The sequence below is a fragment of the Bacillus rossius genome, chromosome 8 (assembly GCF_032445375.1).
Source record: "Bacillus rossius redtenbacheri isolate Brsri chromosome 8, Brsri_v3, whole genome shotgun sequence".
Classification (NCBI taxonomy): Eukaryota; Metazoa; Arthropoda; class Insecta; order Phasmatodea; family Bacillidae; genus Bacillus; species Bacillus rossius.
This window is the reverse complement of record NC_086336.1, coordinates 70,816,894-70,834,783: the sequence shown is the minus strand read 5'-3', so window position 1 is coordinate 70,834,783 and position 17,890 is coordinate 70,816,894. Positions and strand designations below refer to the sequence as shown.

Here is a 17,890-nt window from a genome sequence, read left to right as displayed (position 1 = left end):
CTTATTGCCACGCAACAAATTCAAACATCAGGTAGTGACCATACCCCAGTGCACCTTTGCGCAAAAAATAATTTCGCAATTAGTGTAGTTAAGTTAAAACAAAGTGCTGGGTCTCCAGCCAGTGAAAAACATTTATTTGTCCGGTGTGCGATTTCCGTGTGTTTCAGCCAAAGCGATGTGCTACCAAAAATTACAGAAAATTTACAGACATTCAACCGAAAATGAACCTCAAATGAACTAAGGTTCCTTTCGCACGTTCAAGTAACCAGATCTGTTTAGAAACATCTCATACTCCGACTTCCTGGCTATTGGGTATTTTTCCTTCAAGCATGCCGGCAAAATAAACGCGAGTGTAAATTATGTACAAAGGTTACAGCAGCGACTTTCATGTACGCCACTTGCTTGTTCTGTTTTTGGGCTCACACCCTTTTGCTGTCGGAGCCTTCCTTAATGATTAGACTGTCCTTAATCACGCTTGAAATCTAAATGTAATGATGTCACTGCCCAGTGCGAGTGTGGGGACTACAGTCACTTGCTGGCAGTTACAGCAGTGACTTCCCAGGTTTAGCTCTTGAGTTCACATTCTAAGTAATGATAGGTCTACGAATGTACCTTAAATATTTTTTCACCAGTATTGTTAGTAAATTTAAGGTGAAGATTTTTGATGGCGTGGCCAGGGCCGGATTTAGGGGAGGGCAACCGGGGCGAAGGCCCCGGGGCCTCCACAAACGGAAGGTTCCGTTCATTAACAATTAACACTAAAATTTAATTTCATATAATTCTTGTCTCCAATTATATTTATGTATGTTTTTTTTTAAATACTAAGAGAATCTACTTGATTTCACAATAAATTATTTATTGGAAAACTCGACTGAAAAAAATTGTTCATTTTATTTGTAAAATAATTTGGGGCCAGGGGGGCCTCCGCTCCTCTGTTGCCCCGAGGCCTCCAGACCTCTGAGTCCGGCCCTGCGCGTGGCCCAATAGCGCACCAGCAGGACTGTGGGGCGCTGGCCGCGAGATGTTTGGGGTCTCTTCCGACGAGTGAGCGAGCACTTACGAAGGTGGAGTTGGTCATCAGCACCCTGGTTGTGAGGTTCTCGGCGTTCAGGATCGACACCCCGCCGTACGCGTCTCTGAACACCAGCTCCACGTCTGCAAGCGAAACAAAGAAAACGACTATCAGAGACAGTTACAAACACATCTCTGAATTTGTGGCTCTCACTCATGTAGACAGGAAAAATTCGTAGATTCATTTTGTGCTGCTTCTGCTATTGGTTCATTACTGGCTGTTTTTTTTCCAACCTGAAGGTCGGCTTTCTCCACCACTCCTCCAAAATATGCGCTCTTTAGGGTAGATTGGGAGTAGGCTTACAGATCACTGTAGAGACCGGAAAAATTCGCGTTTTCAAAATCCCTAAAGGATAGACTCCGCGATCCTCATTGCACTCGTGCAAATTAGGTACATCTGCTGATTGGTTTACCGACTCCGTAACACCTGTTGACTGGAATGATCGTGATTCGATAATTCTTCTGTTAAAGATTTTTCATTGGCCCAGAGTCCTTCAGATAAACTGTGGCCCAATCACTGAAGCAAAATATTGTCAAAAGTATTTGGACTCTATCCTATCGCGAAATGAATCCGCGAATTTTACAGGTCTCCACAGATCAGTTTTAAACTTCCATAGCAAGTTCCATAGCAAGTAAATTAAGACAGAACTGTCCAGGGATTACTCCCCCATTTCGATCGGGAAGGTGTTAGAGCTTCAGCCATGACCGGAGGCTAGGGCTACCCATCCAAGCATAGTCACCACCTCGGCCCCAGCGTCCTTGCACCCATTCCGTGAACCTGTTGGATCATGTCTCGGATAACTAGAGCTGGCAACAGCTATACATCCTCGATAAAAGCAGTATCGAATCATAAGCCACCCGCTTGAGACGGAGGCGAGGCAGAACCACTGCTGCCATCCCATTGGGCGCGCATCGACACCTGCGTCGCGCCCCTCTCCGCAGGCTGGCCAGCCTCGTAATAATAGTTTGTATTAAACATGTATAACTATTCGGAACAATAAAAATAAATGGTAAGTATCTGTGCGTTGAAAAAGCAAATACAGCAATGTCAAACAACTTATAAAAAGCATCATTTTCCAACCTACCTACATTTCGGTACAAACTTCTTGCTAAATATATTTTAGTCACTAAATTACAAAGAATAATTTTTTTTTGTGTTTTACGTTAGTTTTAGTTTAAAAAAAACTAATTAACTAGCATATCTTTATTAAATGGTTCATTAACTTGCATTTCAGTGTTATTTCGGTTTCACCTCACAAGGTTGTCTCTACTCGTAAGTGAGTCTATGTATGTACGTTGGCGATCCCACGGCGCTCTCCGCAAACCTCTAGCTCTATGGTTGGAGCCGGGCTCGTGTCTTCCTCCGCAGAGCGGACTCTAGGGAGCTGTCGGGAGTCGGGCAACTGGCGCGCCAACTCTCGGCGCCTCGTGTGTGTGGTGGTGTGTGTAGGTGTGAAGGGGGGATGATGGGGGGGGGGGGGGGTGATGGGGGGAGCCACCCTGCCCGGGGAACAATCAATCTGGCGCGCAGAGCCGGCTGCCTCAGGGACGGCAAGCCCGGGCCACAAACACACACACACACACACACACACACGAAGGAGGAGAGCCAAACCCACAAAGTGGCGCCACAATATCCCGCGCGCTATGTGAAGTCCCGTGCATTGTCAATACAGGCACTAGGAAAAAAAAAAAAAAAAAGCCGCAATTTCATTTACCGTCTAGACTAGCCTCCACAGTCCTCTACGTACTTGAGCAAACATCCTGACTTGCGAGACGTCTCAATACGGCAGCCTATGTTATTCAAACACTTATTTGGTTCGGACATCCAATTAAACCCCGGCGAGCCGTAAAAAATAAACACGGTAATTTTTAGACTATCGCAAACTGAACACGCGAAATTTTTTTTTTCCCCGCGTCTCTCTCATCATCAGCAATTGAGCATGTATTTTTTCGGTCGGTGAAACACGTGTATCATCGACTGCGTTTCGAGTTTATTTCAGGAACACGTCAGCTGTCGGTACACACACGCATCTCGAGTCATTCCGTGCGGAAGCAAGCGCGACCCATATGCCCCCGGCCAAGTGTGTCGAGTGGCTTCCCTCGCCGAAAACAGCCAACCACAAGGCAGGACACTTCGTTGTGGGCAGGCCTCACTGCAGCCTTATGAGCGGTCAGGTGCTTTTCCATGCCAAATGCCTGCCTCTAATCAGTTACAGGTGAAACATCCTTGCCTCGTAGTACACGAGGTGGAAGAAAAAGGGGAGGGGTGTGTTGATTGGGTATTGAGGGGGAGGGGAGAGGCAAACTGGAGTTCCCGCGTTCGTATTCGAGGCAAACTTCTCAATTTTCATTTTGCTGTGTTAAATTCTGACCTACAATAGCCCCCCCCCCCCCCCAAAAAAAAAACAGAATGAGAGTGCGCTCCCATTTGTAGACGTAGTAGAGAGTTCTCCCGCTAGATGGGTTTAGTAGATGCCTTCACTAAACATCTGCCCAGACGGCATCAGTTTGTAGGTTAGTGTTTGATCGTAGTAATTTTTTTTTCTCTTACTGTTCTCGTGTTCCGTCCGCGAAGTCCGTTATGACAGATTTAAACGAACAAAGAGTGGTTTTGGAATTTTGTTTTCTGCTTGCAAAATCGGAAAACGGAAGCTTACCAAATGCACATAGAGAATAGCAAGTTACGGATAGTATTGCTAAGATAAGCTGCAAGTTAAGGTTAGTGTTGTTAAGTCGCGAAAGTTAGTGAATAGATCACTTCGGAGTGTTCTTTACATTCCGGGCTTGCTGAGGCCTGTTGTTATCTCCTGTACTGGAGGATACAGCCTGCTTGCTGCTGAAGCAAGAAGTCTTAGCGGAAGAATGTGACACAGATTCGGACACATTGATAAAAAAAACCGGAGGAAAGAGTTCCAGGAGAGTTACTTTCTGTCAGTAGAATAATAAAAATAAAACACGGAAATTGAGAAGAAGCTGTTAGTAGGGGAAAAAAAAATTCGCGGATTCAATGACCTCTAGCATGAACTCCATAGTTCTACGTACACTCATTCAAATGCCACCCACTCATTGGCTGTTGTCTTGTGAGACGTCCCAACGTAGCAGTCTGTGATTTGATGACTGCTTTAGTTGAGTTTTTTCTCACTGGCCCAGGGTCATCCAGGTGAGTTGCGAGCCAGTAGTAGAGGCAGCACTGAGGTGGTATAACTGTTTGAATTCTAGCCTATCGCGAAATGAATCCGCGAATTTTTTTCCGGTCTCTGGCTGTCGGTTGTGAGCACAGTGAACCCTTCTCGACGAGTTGAGTGCCTCCGAGTGGACAGCGCGCACACACGCACACACGCACGCACGGGGCGATACAAACATCCTCTGGAGACGGCAACAACGGCCCCGCTGCTTTTAGCGCCGCCGCTCGCTCTCACGACGGAACCCCCCTTCCCCAACGCCCCAGTGGCGCGATAAGCGAGGCGCGAGGAAGAATGGCTCGTTCACAGGAGGAGGGACGCATGTGGTCGGGTGTCGAGAGAAGCCGTTCGACCGTGCTGTTCCTCGGACTCCAGTTCAGAGGAGATACAGCATTGAGGAGGAGATACAGCGGGGAGGAGGAATGGATGCGGTCCATGCGGGGACCCGGCCGTGTATCTTGGTAGGCCACTTGTGATCTTGCTGGGACTTTAGACACCCCCCCCCCCCCGGAAGTCTCTGGAAAGACTTAGTTTAGCAGGAGATAGAGCGCTGGATGAACACCAGAAGGTTTGAGGCAGATGAGCCAAATCAATCTCTGCTCTGGTTCATTTCTCCGTAACTTGATTTCGTAGCGCTCGAAAACTTTCTCAGTTAGGATTAAAATATTATTATGAAAAAAATAATGATATATATTTTTCTTTTTGTCCGCGGGAAAACAGTTAAAAAATGGTTTGCTTATGGGTATGAAAATACGTGCACAGAATATTTAAACTTCCAAAAAGAGACACAAATTATATTTTATAGTAAAACCAATAATTGATAACATATCTCTGAAAGGACAACGTTGTTTTTTTGTAGACTGATTTTTGATTACATTAAAAACGGGAAAACACGTGTTGAATATTTTTCCGCCTGAAACAGTGTTAAGACAGAGGGAATACCACTGTTGTTACGATGAAGGCTAATAGGCAGGGGCTCGGAGTGCTTCCCAGACGAGAGAGTGCGCGGTTGCGACAGGCCCCGCACGAACATCTCTTCCCGCGCGACAGACAGCAAGGAGACCGGGACTCGAGGGAAATCACATCCCGAAGATTGCACTGTTTTTATTTTATTTTTTTCATTTGCAGCGACGCAGCCGCGAGATGAACTACTCCCGTCTCCTCGGAGTGTCTGGCGTCTCCTCGGAGTGTGTCTCACGTCTCCTCGGAGTGTGTCTCACGTCTCCTCGGAGTGTCTGGCGTCTCCTCGGAGTGTGTCTCACGTCTCATCGGAGTGTCTGGCGTCTCCTCGGAGTGTGTCTCACGTCTCCTCGGAGTGTCTGGCGTCTCCTCGGAGTGTGTCTCACGTCTCCTCGGAGTGTCTGGCGTCTCCTCGGAGTGTGTCTCACGTCTCCTCGGAGTGTGTCTCACGTCTCCTCGGAGTGTCTGGCGTCTCCTCGGAGTGTGTCTCACGTCTCATCGGAGTGTCTGGCGTCTCCTCGGAGTGTGTCTCACGTCTCCTCGGAGTGTCTGGCGTCTCCTCGGAGTGTGTCTCACGTCTCCTCGGAGTGTCTGGCGTCTCCTCGGAGTGTGTCTCACGTCTCCTCGGAGTGTCTGGCGTCTCCTCGGAGTGTGTCTCACGTCTCCTCGGAGTGTCTGGCGTCTCCTCGGAGTGTGTCTGGCGTCTCCTCGGAGTGTCTGGCGTCTCCTCGGAGTGTCTGGCGTCTCCTCGGAGTGTGTCTCACGTCTCCTCGGAGTGTGTCTCACGTCTCCTCGGAGTGTCTGGCGTCTCCTCGGAGTGTGTCTGGCGTCTCCTCGGAGTGTCTGGCGTCTCCTCGGAGTGTGTCTGGCGTCTCCTCGGAGTGTCTGGCGTCTCCTCGGAGTGTGTCTCACGTCTCCTCGGAGTGTCTGGCGTCTCCTCGGAGTGTGTCTCACGTCTCCTCGGAGTGTCTGGCGTCTCCTCGGAGTGTGTCTCACGTCTCCTCGGAGTGTCTGGCGTCTCCTCGGAGTGTGTCTGGCGTCTCCTCGGAGTGTCTGGCGTCTCCTCGGAGTGTCTGGCGTCTCCTCGGAGTGTGTCTGGCGTCTCCTCGGAGTGTCTGGCGTCTCCTCGGAGTGTCTGGCGTCTCCTCGGAGTGTCTGGCGTCTCCTCGGAGTGTGTCTCACGTCTCCTCGGAGTGTCTGGCGTCTCCTCGGAGTGTGTCTGGCGTCTCCTCGGAGTGTCTGGCGTCTCCTCGGAGTGTCTGGCGTCTCCTCGGAGTGTGTCTCACGTCTCCTCGGAGTGTGTCTGGCGTCTCCTCGGAGTGTGTCTCACGTCTCCTCGGAGTGTCTGGCGTCTCCTCGGAGTGTGTCTCACGTCTCCTCGGAGTGTGTCTGGCGTCTCGTCTGCCGCGGGGACTGCCGGCGTGGCAGGGACTACAGTCCTCTGAAGTCCCTGGGCAGACTTGCGGTTCACACGAGACAGAGAGTTGGACGAACACCAGATGGTTGTTCTCATTTTGTTCGTGACTAAATTCCTTCAATGGAATTATTGTGCTTTTCTGGTATTTAAGTTTGAACGCGTGTTCGTCTGTGTTTGTCGCTGTTGTGTTTGTCCACATTACCTGTTTTAGGTCCATGGTTTGGGTCTTTCTGTTTGATATCAGCACATTTCGGTTTGTTTTCTGTGGGTTTGTGGTATTTTGACGTGACAACGTCTAATAAATCGATGAACGCCGGCTGCACGCATAAAAAGTGTCCCGTTGCGAACATTTTTCCGTTACGCTGTGTCCCGTTACGCTCATTGTACGCATGCGCCGCATCTATCTCTCTTCCACTCGACTGTTTATAAAGTGAAGTGAAAAGTTAATGTGGTTTTCATTGTGTGCCGTTTCAGTGCCACTTTCAGGCACAAATGTACGAATTTAAATTTGATTTTTAATTTTTAAAGAAGGAAACCAAATAATAAATTTGTATTTTTTTTATTTTATTTAATTTTGTTTCCATTACTGTACACTCCGACGTAATCTTGTGCTACCCAGTGCACCTGTGCTTGTTCGCAGGCTTCAATTATATACTGTTTGCTGACGATTTGTGATCGCAGCATCTCGGCCGCGGTTCGCGTCACGTTTTCTCCATGTAACAAAATGACTTTCGTGCAAGAGAACGCTACCCCAACCCCACTGCTAGCAACTTTCATTTCTCGGAGGCAAGCATACGTAAGGGTTTTGCCAGCACGCCTCTGGACCAAGTTACAGCCAGCGGCGAAGCCTCGGGACGGTCCACATGACGCCTTTCCCAGGCGATTTAGCAAATTTAAACCCCCCTCCCCTCATCAACCACCGGTGGCTTCACGGGAACTACAACCCGGAGCATCGACCCCCAGTGAACCCAGGCGGGGACATTGCCTCCCCGAGGACATTCCCACTTGTCAAACAGAGCCCTCAGCGAAGTCTAGCGGCGGGAAAAATCCCTAACCCTGCTCTGAGCGCTGGTCGCGAGCGCGCCCACTGCACTCTAGCGGATGTTTCTGTGACCCTCCAGGGAGGTTCTCGTCTTGCCCGCCAGAGCGCAATACTCATCCCTCCCATAAGAGACAGCTTGTCACAATCAACCTTGGCAGCAGTCGCAGTGCGATTGCGATCTTAGTTCGCCTACGACTCGCGTGAGAGCGCAGCGAACATGTTGCAGTCTGCTTCGCCCCTTCGGGCATCTCCGGACACCTTCGGGCAATCACCACAACCCCCCCCCCCCCCTTTTCTTTGGCTGGGGGCAGTTGCTTCCTTTAATTAGGCGCCCCGACGCCATTTTTTGAAGATTCAGCGGGCAGCATCTGGTCTGTGCGGACCACGCGTCGCGATCCGCGAGAGTCAATCTCCGTTGTTCGTCCCAGACTCGACACTACGTCATGTAGTCGCCAACGTCAAGGCATAGAGGCCTCAATTTTCTAATTTTTAAATTTTGCTGCCCGCAATAGTATTTGTTTTTGGTTAATCTAAATTATTTCATTTTCTCTAATCATGATTACCGAGAACTTCCGTGCCGCGAGCTGCATTCCCTGCTCCTGGAGGCAGTCTACATGAACTTCACCCCGCTGTTTTGGGTAAGTGGTCGTCATCCCTACCCCCCCTCTTTTTATTCTTTCACTGGGCATAGTATTGCCCAGGCTTAGCCGCCTGTTAACCAGTCTAAGTAATTTGGGACTTTGGTTGCAGGCGGGGTCCAAAATCAGCCTCGAGGTTTAGCTCCAAGTTGAGGTCCAAAATGAGCTCCGAAATTAGCTCCAAGTTCAGCTTCGAAGATTATCTCCAAAATTAGCTGCAAGCTCCAAAATTAGCTGCAAGTTTAACTCCAAGTTTAACTCCGAGTTTATCTCCAAGTTTCTACTCAAAATGATTTCTTCTGGACTTTAATCTGCCGAAACCTCCGGTGCCAGGACACAGGATATAATTAAATTTCAATGTAATTGTTTCTTTCTTTTGAGCCTGCGAGCTAACTTAAAACCAGTATTAAGTTCAAGATGTATTATTGTGTTACTTTTATATGTATTTTGTTGCCCCGGGGCTCCCTCCATTTTGTAATCAATATGTTTTAATACCAGTGTACTTAAAAGATAAAAAAAAGTAAATTATTTTAGTAAAAAGGGCACTTATATAAATCAAACCACCAGTCTTGTTATTTCATTAGTATTCATCCCCGATCCACATAGCCTACTAAAGTTGCTAGGAGGTTATAAATAAAATTCTTTTATTCGACGTCTGGGCACCTCTGTGATTATTGTTGTTATTGTTTTGTTTTCTGGGCTGACGCTTCCAAGGCCTTAATTTAATTATTCACTTTTGAGTGTTTACCTGCAGCCCAGCGTTCGTTATAATTGCTTATAACAACAACAATTTCGGCAATAAAGGTTAATTATTCTTGCATTTTAAATATATGATTACTAGTACGTATAATTTCAAGTATTTATTCTTTTATTATTAAAATAAAAATGATTAAATTTTATTCATAAAGTATGCAATAATTTCATCAATGTTTTGTTATGACGTTGTCACGTTAAACTATCGTCCGTAAACCGTATTTACAGACAACCAATTTTTTTATTTCTCGTTTTACACTCGTTAATTTTCCCCATGAAAGACAGCGTAGAACTGCAATGGCGTGTGTCCAAGAGACTCGGGCGCGAGACGCGAGCGGGACTCAGCCCTGGCTCGTGGCTGTCCCGGAGCTGCTCCGTGTCTCACTGGGGTGTCTCCTGCTCAGGTCCCAGCGAACCACCAACCAAGTGTGCAGGAAGACTGTGTAAACATAGCACAAGCTTCTCTTCTATTTTTAATTTCATTCATGTAGCACACTTTTCCAGTCGCAGAAATAAAAAAAATATCCAAAAATGCACGTACAAGGAATATTTGGATATGTCTGGTTTCCCAAAGTTATACTTGTCCAGTACAACCACACATACAACGATAGCATTCTCTTAAACATACATATGCACCATACATACATACATAAGCCTATTATCTCTCTGGTATTTTCCCGTGCAGCTCATAATGTATGATGAACTGTATCATCAACTGAACAAATCACACCGCACCTCTTACTACAAAATCTGCTGCCGAACAGGGTGCACAAGACAGCCCCTCCAACACTGCAGGCTTGGCACTACAGTTTTGCAAGCAAAGCTAAGGCTTAACGGACTGTAGATAATAATAAATCCAGCCCCGTTGCACGCAGCAAAAAAAAAAAAAAACTTTTCGAAAATTAATGTAAGTTAAAGTCCTGTGCAATCAGATTTATGAAATTGTCTTTTATAGCGTGCAAACTGCATATTGTTGTCGTAATAAAAGCTGTTTCATGAAATAACTTTCAAATGCTTAAACAGAAGCGTGCAAGCCGCCAGAGAGCGAGTTGAAAACTGCGCCTACGTGAAACTTATAGTAAAATATGTATCTTCACGAGGACTAAATTGTATATTTTTTTTTTAGAAATAGCGTCTGCCATCGTGTCCCCTGATAATTACTTAACTAGCTAGTTCAGTACCCCAACAATATTGGCATGGCACACCCAAAATGCACGTGAAAAGTAAATTAATTTCATGAATCATTACTAGAGACCTGAAAAATTCGCGGTTTCGATGGCCTTCAGGATAGACTGTACATACCCCTGTACACTCGGGCAGATAACGCAAGTTAATTGGCTGCCGACTTGTAAGTCGTCTCAGCTGGTTTGTCTGTGATTCGATCCTTCTTTGGTTGAGGGTTTATAACTGGTTGAGATTCGTCCAGATGAACAGTAAGCCAATAGCAAAATTGTCTAAGAGGTAATTCTAGCATATCACCGAATGAATCCGCGAATTTTGCAGGTCTCTAATCAATACCTATCGTAACATCATTATTATTTTTTTAAAAAATAGCTCAGCATCCTTGCGGGTTTTCCAGCGACAAGTCTCTCTCAGGAACATAAAGGATTCAGTTTATGGGCGACCGAGGATTCGGCTCATATCTGGCAACCCTTCAACCCGCTGTGAAAAATAGCTGCTACGTCCGCATACGTGAACCTGCTCTTTGTCTGATTGGTCGACCTCTGCCCGGGCTATCTCCCGGCGCCGGTGCCGAGGTACCAACCTTCTGCGCAAAAAAAAACTGACTTCGTATTCCATGAGGCAGCGCGTCTTTTGTGCACGCGCAAAATAAAAAGCCAGAAAATTCACCGATTCCTTAAAATGTGATCGTTTTCGGTCGTTATTACGCATATAAAAATACCAAGAGACAAATCTGAACATTAATGACACAGAATTTCGATGAGGAAAATGTGTGCAGGCAAAATTGCATTTAATTTCAGTCGCACTTGGCCGATTCCAAAGACATAATTATAAAATTTTCTTTTTTAACAAAATTATTTGTATATATTAAGTAATAAAGCATAATTATCATAATCTTAATATTACTATTTAATAAATATAACTTAATATATCAAATATTAATATAAAATACATTTATTTCATAGCCATAAAGTGTGATGTCACTGGAATGTACACCGTAACCCATAAATTCAAAGTCTGTAAACTCCCTGTATCATTGAGATATAAATTTGTCCATTTCAGTGGACGAAAAAACTGAACGGTTGAATGCTTGGCCGTTTAAAATGAGGTTGTTTGCCTCTTAATCATTGACTGGCTTAGCTTTCCTCTCACTCACTCGCCCAGGCCTGAAGTCCAGCGACGCGGGCACTTCGCAAGTGTAAGCGTGGCGGACGTTGCGCTCTTAATCCTCTCGCCCTCTCATTGGTCTGTAATGACCCCCACACTGATCAGACATCGGGGGCATATTCAGTCCAAAATATTACTAGTGTCAGTCAATCTTCGTAGGTTCGCTGGCTTTACCACTCTCTGTAATCTTGAACCAACTTCATTTATTCACTGTTTGCTACTTTCATGAGAATGTGTAATTTTTATACTTGACCGCGTTCGGATATAACCAATATCAATGTCTCTAGCAAGTCACAAAATAAACGAATTACAATTTAAGTCTGGCGATAAAAAAGAAACAAAAAGGCAGTGATTTAAAAATACACGAAACAAAAAATATTTTTATAAAGGCAAAATTCTTGCCCCAATGTTGTGTTTATCATATCTAACTTGATACCGCAAGTTACGTTAATTCCGGAGATGTTTGCGAATACGAGATGTGTTCAATAATTAACGGGAATTTTTGTATTTCACAGATTCAATTAGTCCAGAGTCGCGCGATTGTTTCGTTGTTGGGTTGGTAAACATGTCTGAAAAGTATCTGCACATTCTTAAACATATTGGTTTTTGATGTGATAACGTCTTATAAATCGATGAACGCCGGCTGCACGCACGAAAAATTGTCACGTTCCGCCTGAGCCCAGCGTGCAAGAATCGGTCAACCACCGTGCGAGAAAATCTTCTATAATATCAAACAGGTTAAGGCGGGCTTTTTAACTAATTGTTCATGATTATATTTAAACAAATTATTTAAATTAAATGTGCAAAAACTGTAAATAATATTTGAAACTTAAAAAGTAAGCAATTTTTCATTAATGTTTTCTTATGACGTTATCACGTAAAGTTATCGTCCGTAAACCGACTTTACAGACAACCTCCTTTTTTAGTTTGTTGTCAGCTATTAAAAAGTTAAATTTGTTTTAGTACAATTTGTTATTGTATACGATTGTATACGATTTGTTATTTTAAGCCCGGCCTCAGACGCCTGGAGGGCGACTTCCCGCCGCACGCTGGCGTTCTGCAGGTAGCCGCACTTTCTGGCGCGCGACCTGAGCCCTCGCCTCGTCTGAAGCTGTGTGTTCCTGTTGCAGAAACAATACTTAACATTTATAAAACATTGTTGAACTCTATTACATTATTATAACCACATGTAACGATAGCTCTCTGATCCTTTTTCTTAAACAAATAATGGAAATAACAAATCCCCGATGGTACACATTGAACCTCTTTGACACTGACAACAAATTGAACATCCAATATGGCTAACAACGTACAGATACCTTTTCAGACATGTTTAACAACACAACAACGAAAAAATATTGAGCGTATCGGACCAATACAACATGCGAAATACAAAATTCCCGTTACTTTCCGAACACATCTCGTACATAGAGTCGACCTGTGAAATGAAAATGAACGCTGTAGGCCCAGGTGGAGCTGCAGAATCATGGGGTTGCGAACGAAGGGATAAGACAGGGAGTCCTGCCAGTCATGTTCGAGGGACACAGCACTGGTTCACTGTGACAAGACCTGACTCTCAACTCCCTCGGGTCCTAGGAAACAGCTGAGCAAAATTATAAATAAAAATACAAGTAATACCAGAAGTGGCACGAGGCGGTGAACAAGACAATTTGATACTCCCTGCACACAAGCAACTAGGGAGCTAGTGGATCGTTTTAATAGATATAGGTAAATAAGAAATAAATAAATCACTACATAAGTATATTGGTCTATAGGTTGCCTGATTTATTTAAAAATAATTAAATTAAATCTGTTTGGCATTTGTTTTAGATTCTTTACGTTTCACAATGAAGGGTAGTAAAAAGGTATTAAAAAAAATAGGGCCGGCCCGACATGATTAAAACAAGTTATACTATACTTTTAACAAAAAATCAAGCACAGAAAAAAAACATTTAAAGTATCCTTCCTGACATATTATAGCATGTTAGATTCGTCCACTCATTACTGTAATTATCGTTTCATTTAACACTTTCACATATTCTTATTTGTTAAGTTCCCTATGTCACTGCCCGCTGGTATTCATTAAGATAAGTCGTCGAGCACTGTGTAAATCCTCGCGAGGGAATCTTCCTGGCGGAGTGATTCCAGTTTGAAGTCAGACGATGCTCTCAGCGAGTCAGGTTCCTGTCGACGGCGGAATACATAAACTGAATCACCTCACATTCAGTTGCAGGCGGGCGGGCGCGGAGGGAGCGACAGATTATTCCCGACCTTACGGTCGGCGTTCTCGCGGTCCCCTCCCACATATGCGCCCTTATAGGGCAGGGCGGGAGTAACGTTCCAGTTCTCTTGATTAAACATTCCAGAGCTTTTTAAAGGAACATAACTGCTAGGGATCGCTCCCTGTTGTTTGATCGGGAGGGTGTTAGTGCTTCAGCAATGACCAGAGGCTGAGGCCACCAACCCAGCATAGTCACCGCCTCAGCCCCTCTACCGCACTCAGCTGACCAGACAGTTGGCCGTGTCCTGAGCCGTATGACTTTAGAGAGAGCGACAGAGGGAGAGGAAGAGAGGCCATCACGCCGAGAGTGCAATGCGAGCGCGCTGCAGTCTCCAGTTAGGCCCCGCGCGCAGCACACCCGCCGAGCAGAGGGTAATAGCAGCACGCTGGTTGGTCAGCGTGTCGGTCCTAGAGACAGGGTTGTGGACGGGGGGGGGGGGGGAATGTGTGTTATTCATCCGCGGCAGCCATACGGGCCGTTATTACGTCACAAAGCGGGATGGAAGGCCCGTGCCGGCCAAGGCCCGAGGTAATTTAATTAACTCCCCCTCTTTCCCCTTCTTCCTTTCCCCGCCTTCGTAAACTCGGAAACCCTGAAATATCTCTTCGTCTCTCTCTCTCTCTCTCGCTCAGGATTCGCTGGTCAAACTAGCGCGAAGCTGGCCGTTCCGTGGTTTGCCCTCGGCGTGTCTGGTGTTGGAGGGAAGGGAGGAGGGGAGAAGGGCGTAAAACAACCAGGCCTGTGCTGCGGTGAAGGAGCGGGGGGCTGCATCCCATGACAGACTACCTGCTGTCGCCCAGCAGCGAGTATAGCATCACGTCTCTCCGCCTTGCAGATACCACTTGCAATAAAGCTTCCGCGCTGAATTCCATTTTTTTTTTTTGAGGTGACAACGTCTAATAAATCGATGAACGCCGGCTGCACGCACGAAAAAGAATGACTCATTGTTCCGTTACGCACATTGTCCCGTTACGCTTTGTCCCGTTACGCTCATTGTACGCTTGCGCCGCATCTATCTCTCTTCCACTCGATTCGAACAACCATCGATTTGACTTTTTCGAGGCACATTAAACTTGAAACACTCCCATTCGTTTCCTACTTTTCCTATCATCGTCCTATCCTTAACACAGATTGGAAGAAGTTAAATAGCAAACATGTATAAAAGTTATAGTTAAAATAATCTCTTCGTTGAAGTAATAAACATATTTGAATTAATGAGTGCAAATAAAAGTAAAATCATCAATTAAATTGTAGATTTCATTTCACTCCTTTGTATCCATACAAAACAGTGATAATTCAATAAAATTGATTCAATTTTATTCATAAAACTATGCAATCATTTCATCAATGTTTTGTTATGACGTTGTCACGTTAAACTATCGTTCGTAAATCGACTTTACAGACAACCTTTTTTTTTTTTTTTAAGTTTTTTTTTTTTTTTAAGTTTTGACGTGGTACGTGATCTGGCTCCGGCTACTTGTTGAAGTCAACACGGGAAAGGAAAAAAATGGGGTTGTCTGTAAAGTCGGTTTACGGACTATAATTTTACGTGATAACGTCATAAGAAAACATTGATGAAAAATTGCATACCTATTTTTTTAATTTTCAAATATTATTTACAGTTTTTTGCAAATTTAATTTAAATAATTCGTTTAAATATAATCACGAACAATTAGTTAAAAATCCCGCCTTAACCTGTTTGATATTATAGAAGATTTTCTCGCACGGGTGGTTGGCCGGTTCTTTCACGGTCGGCTCAGGCGGAACGTGACAATGAGTCATGCTTTTTCGTGCGTACTGCCGGCGTTCATCGATTTATAAGACGTCATCACGTCAGAAAGTGTCTTTTGGCTTCACACTAAAAAGGTTCATGATAATTTCATTTACGCTTCGAGGCGACTCTTTCAAGTTGTGTTCAAAATTCCTTAATAGTTTGCAACCATGGTTCCTCCTGAATCAAAGGTAAAGATAGTAAAAACTATGGCTGTGACACGCGTTAAGGCTGAGTGCTGTGTAGGCCAAGGCAAAAACTGAAATAATTCAGTGCTGCCAGTTGCGAATAAAAATTTAAAAAACTTAACAACCACTTTATCCACTTAATGAAGTGAATGATCCACTTCCATGCCGCCCCCCCCCCTCCACCTACCCGATCATGTGCCGTGTACAGAGGTTCAGATAAAAAGAAACGCAAATTTAAAAACAGTTTACGAAATTCATTTAAGAATATGCCGATGGCCGATAGGTAGTTTTGTTACCGGATTAAGTTGTTGAACTGTATTTTTAGAAGAGTTAAACTGGCTAAAAGGCGTGTGCTCAGAATTTTTAGGCATCAAATAACCGGCGCTGATTATTGAAAGCACTCAAGGGACTTTCAGTACACTTTTATCTTAATTTCTCCGCCACGTAATGTTACGGTCACCACTCAAATCTCATAGTTGTCCTGTGCACGACGAGAAGACTGCGCGCCAGTCCAGAGCCTTGCGCTTAGAGGCGATACCGCGCTAGAAGCACCAGCGAGCATCGACCTTATCATCCATGGCAGCCAAGAATGCGTCGTTGCAGTTGCGCATGAGCGTGGGTCACTATCAACGGGCACTGAGTATGTACCTTCTAGTTTGCGTTGCTGGAAAGGAAAACTAGCATTTAATATATGACTTTTTTTAATAGATAACTTATGCCAGACAGTTATATTCAGTCCATTATCACAAAATTTATTTCCCTAGTAAAACTGTTCTTGAAGTTTTCATAAAAAAGGAACAAATAGTGAGATATATACCTACAAATTCATTCTTAGAAAATTGTTATTGTGCTAAAAATAATTTTTTTCCAGATGTTATTATCAAAAGCTAATTTTATGACATGAATCATAAACTGCATTCGTGTTTTTAGCTCTTTATTCACAAAACATCACACTGATTTCAAACTGGAGTTCGGAATAATCATGTGCAGAATAATCCTGTAATTTATATTGCGTGACATTTATTATTACCTCGTTCATGATTCCCGTATTTAAGTCCAAACATATTTACCGCCAGTTCATCAGACTGTATTTCCAATTAAGCTCTACTATCCGCCGGCAAATAAATTGCTGAATTAACGGAACATCCCACTCCACTCCCATTCAGAAAAAAAAAATAACTATCCTAATTGAATTGCAAAACTTTCCTATTTGCATGTTGAGACCAAACAGCAGGTACTGGAAAAAAAAACACTAGAGGGAAAGTAAACAAATTGTATTTGTATTCGGTCAACCCTAAATGTGTTCATTATTGTTCATCGACGGTTTTTCCAATTAACGAACGAGTGGTTTCGAAGTAGATTTAGTTAAATTAACCTGTGGGTCTCCGGGGAGCAAAATGTAAAAAAAAAAAAAAAAAAAAAAAAAAAAAAATCCGAACGTTAATTTGTTTAACGTCTTTCTAGGTGGCGAAGTTTAGGCAAAACCCCCTTCCAATAATCTTAACCACATTTATAAATTAATAACCATTACATTAGCTATTCAAAATAAATAGCATTAAAATAAAGAAAATAATAAAATATGTAGTATGCCGGAAAACAAACTTAAGTGCCGGTTGGCGTTAAAAATTCTTATAAAGTCAACAAAAAAAACTAAATGACATATCATTCTGAACCTGCTGCAATTAAGTTCATTGTAAAACATCACACGTTGCTAATCCAAGAAGTAAAAAAAGGAAATGGCTTCACATTAACATCCGTCACACAACTTTCACGCAGATTCATGCAGTAAGCGAGCACAAGATGATAAATGGTCGTATATATCAGTTATAGATTACGCTAAATCTAGTAATAATGACCCAATGCGCGTGTTTTACGTGTGCGTATAATTGCAGTAGTTTAGTAAGCAGTGCAGGTTCCTATTGGTCGCCCGGATGCTTATCTAGCCCTCGGCGCAACCAATAACGAGCGTGCCCACCCCGTCGTAGGTCACAGTCTGAACTTGTTAACCACTTAAGGGGGTGCCTCCCGTTTCAGGTCAAGATTCTATATTTATATTAATCACTGATAAACTTTTAGACTTTGTCAATTGTTTAACTTTCACGAAATGAAAAAAAAAACATACAGCGCATACGTTTTGCATAAATAGCAGCCAAAGATATATTTTTAACGTTTTTGGGTTGTACAAATAAGGAGAATTTAATTTATTGCAGAGCTGAAATTTTTTATATTTAACTGCA

At 44.0% G+C, this 17,890-nt stretch overlaps 1 protein-coding gene across 1 annotated transcript in view; it reads right to left on the bottom strand.

The window, feature by feature from the left end:
- The window catches only part of LOC134535412 (inactive dipeptidyl peptidase 10-like), a 344,969-nt gene that overhangs the window by 59,695 nt on the left and 267,384 nt on the right, over nucleotides 1-17,890 (bottom strand). Inside the window, exon 6 of the mRNA XM_063374486.1 lies at nucleotides 1,061-1,155. Coding sequence (XP_063230556.1) covers nucleotides 1,061-1,155 — 95 coding nt within the window. The remainder of the gene's footprint in view (nucleotides 1-1,060; nucleotides 1,156-17,890) is intronic.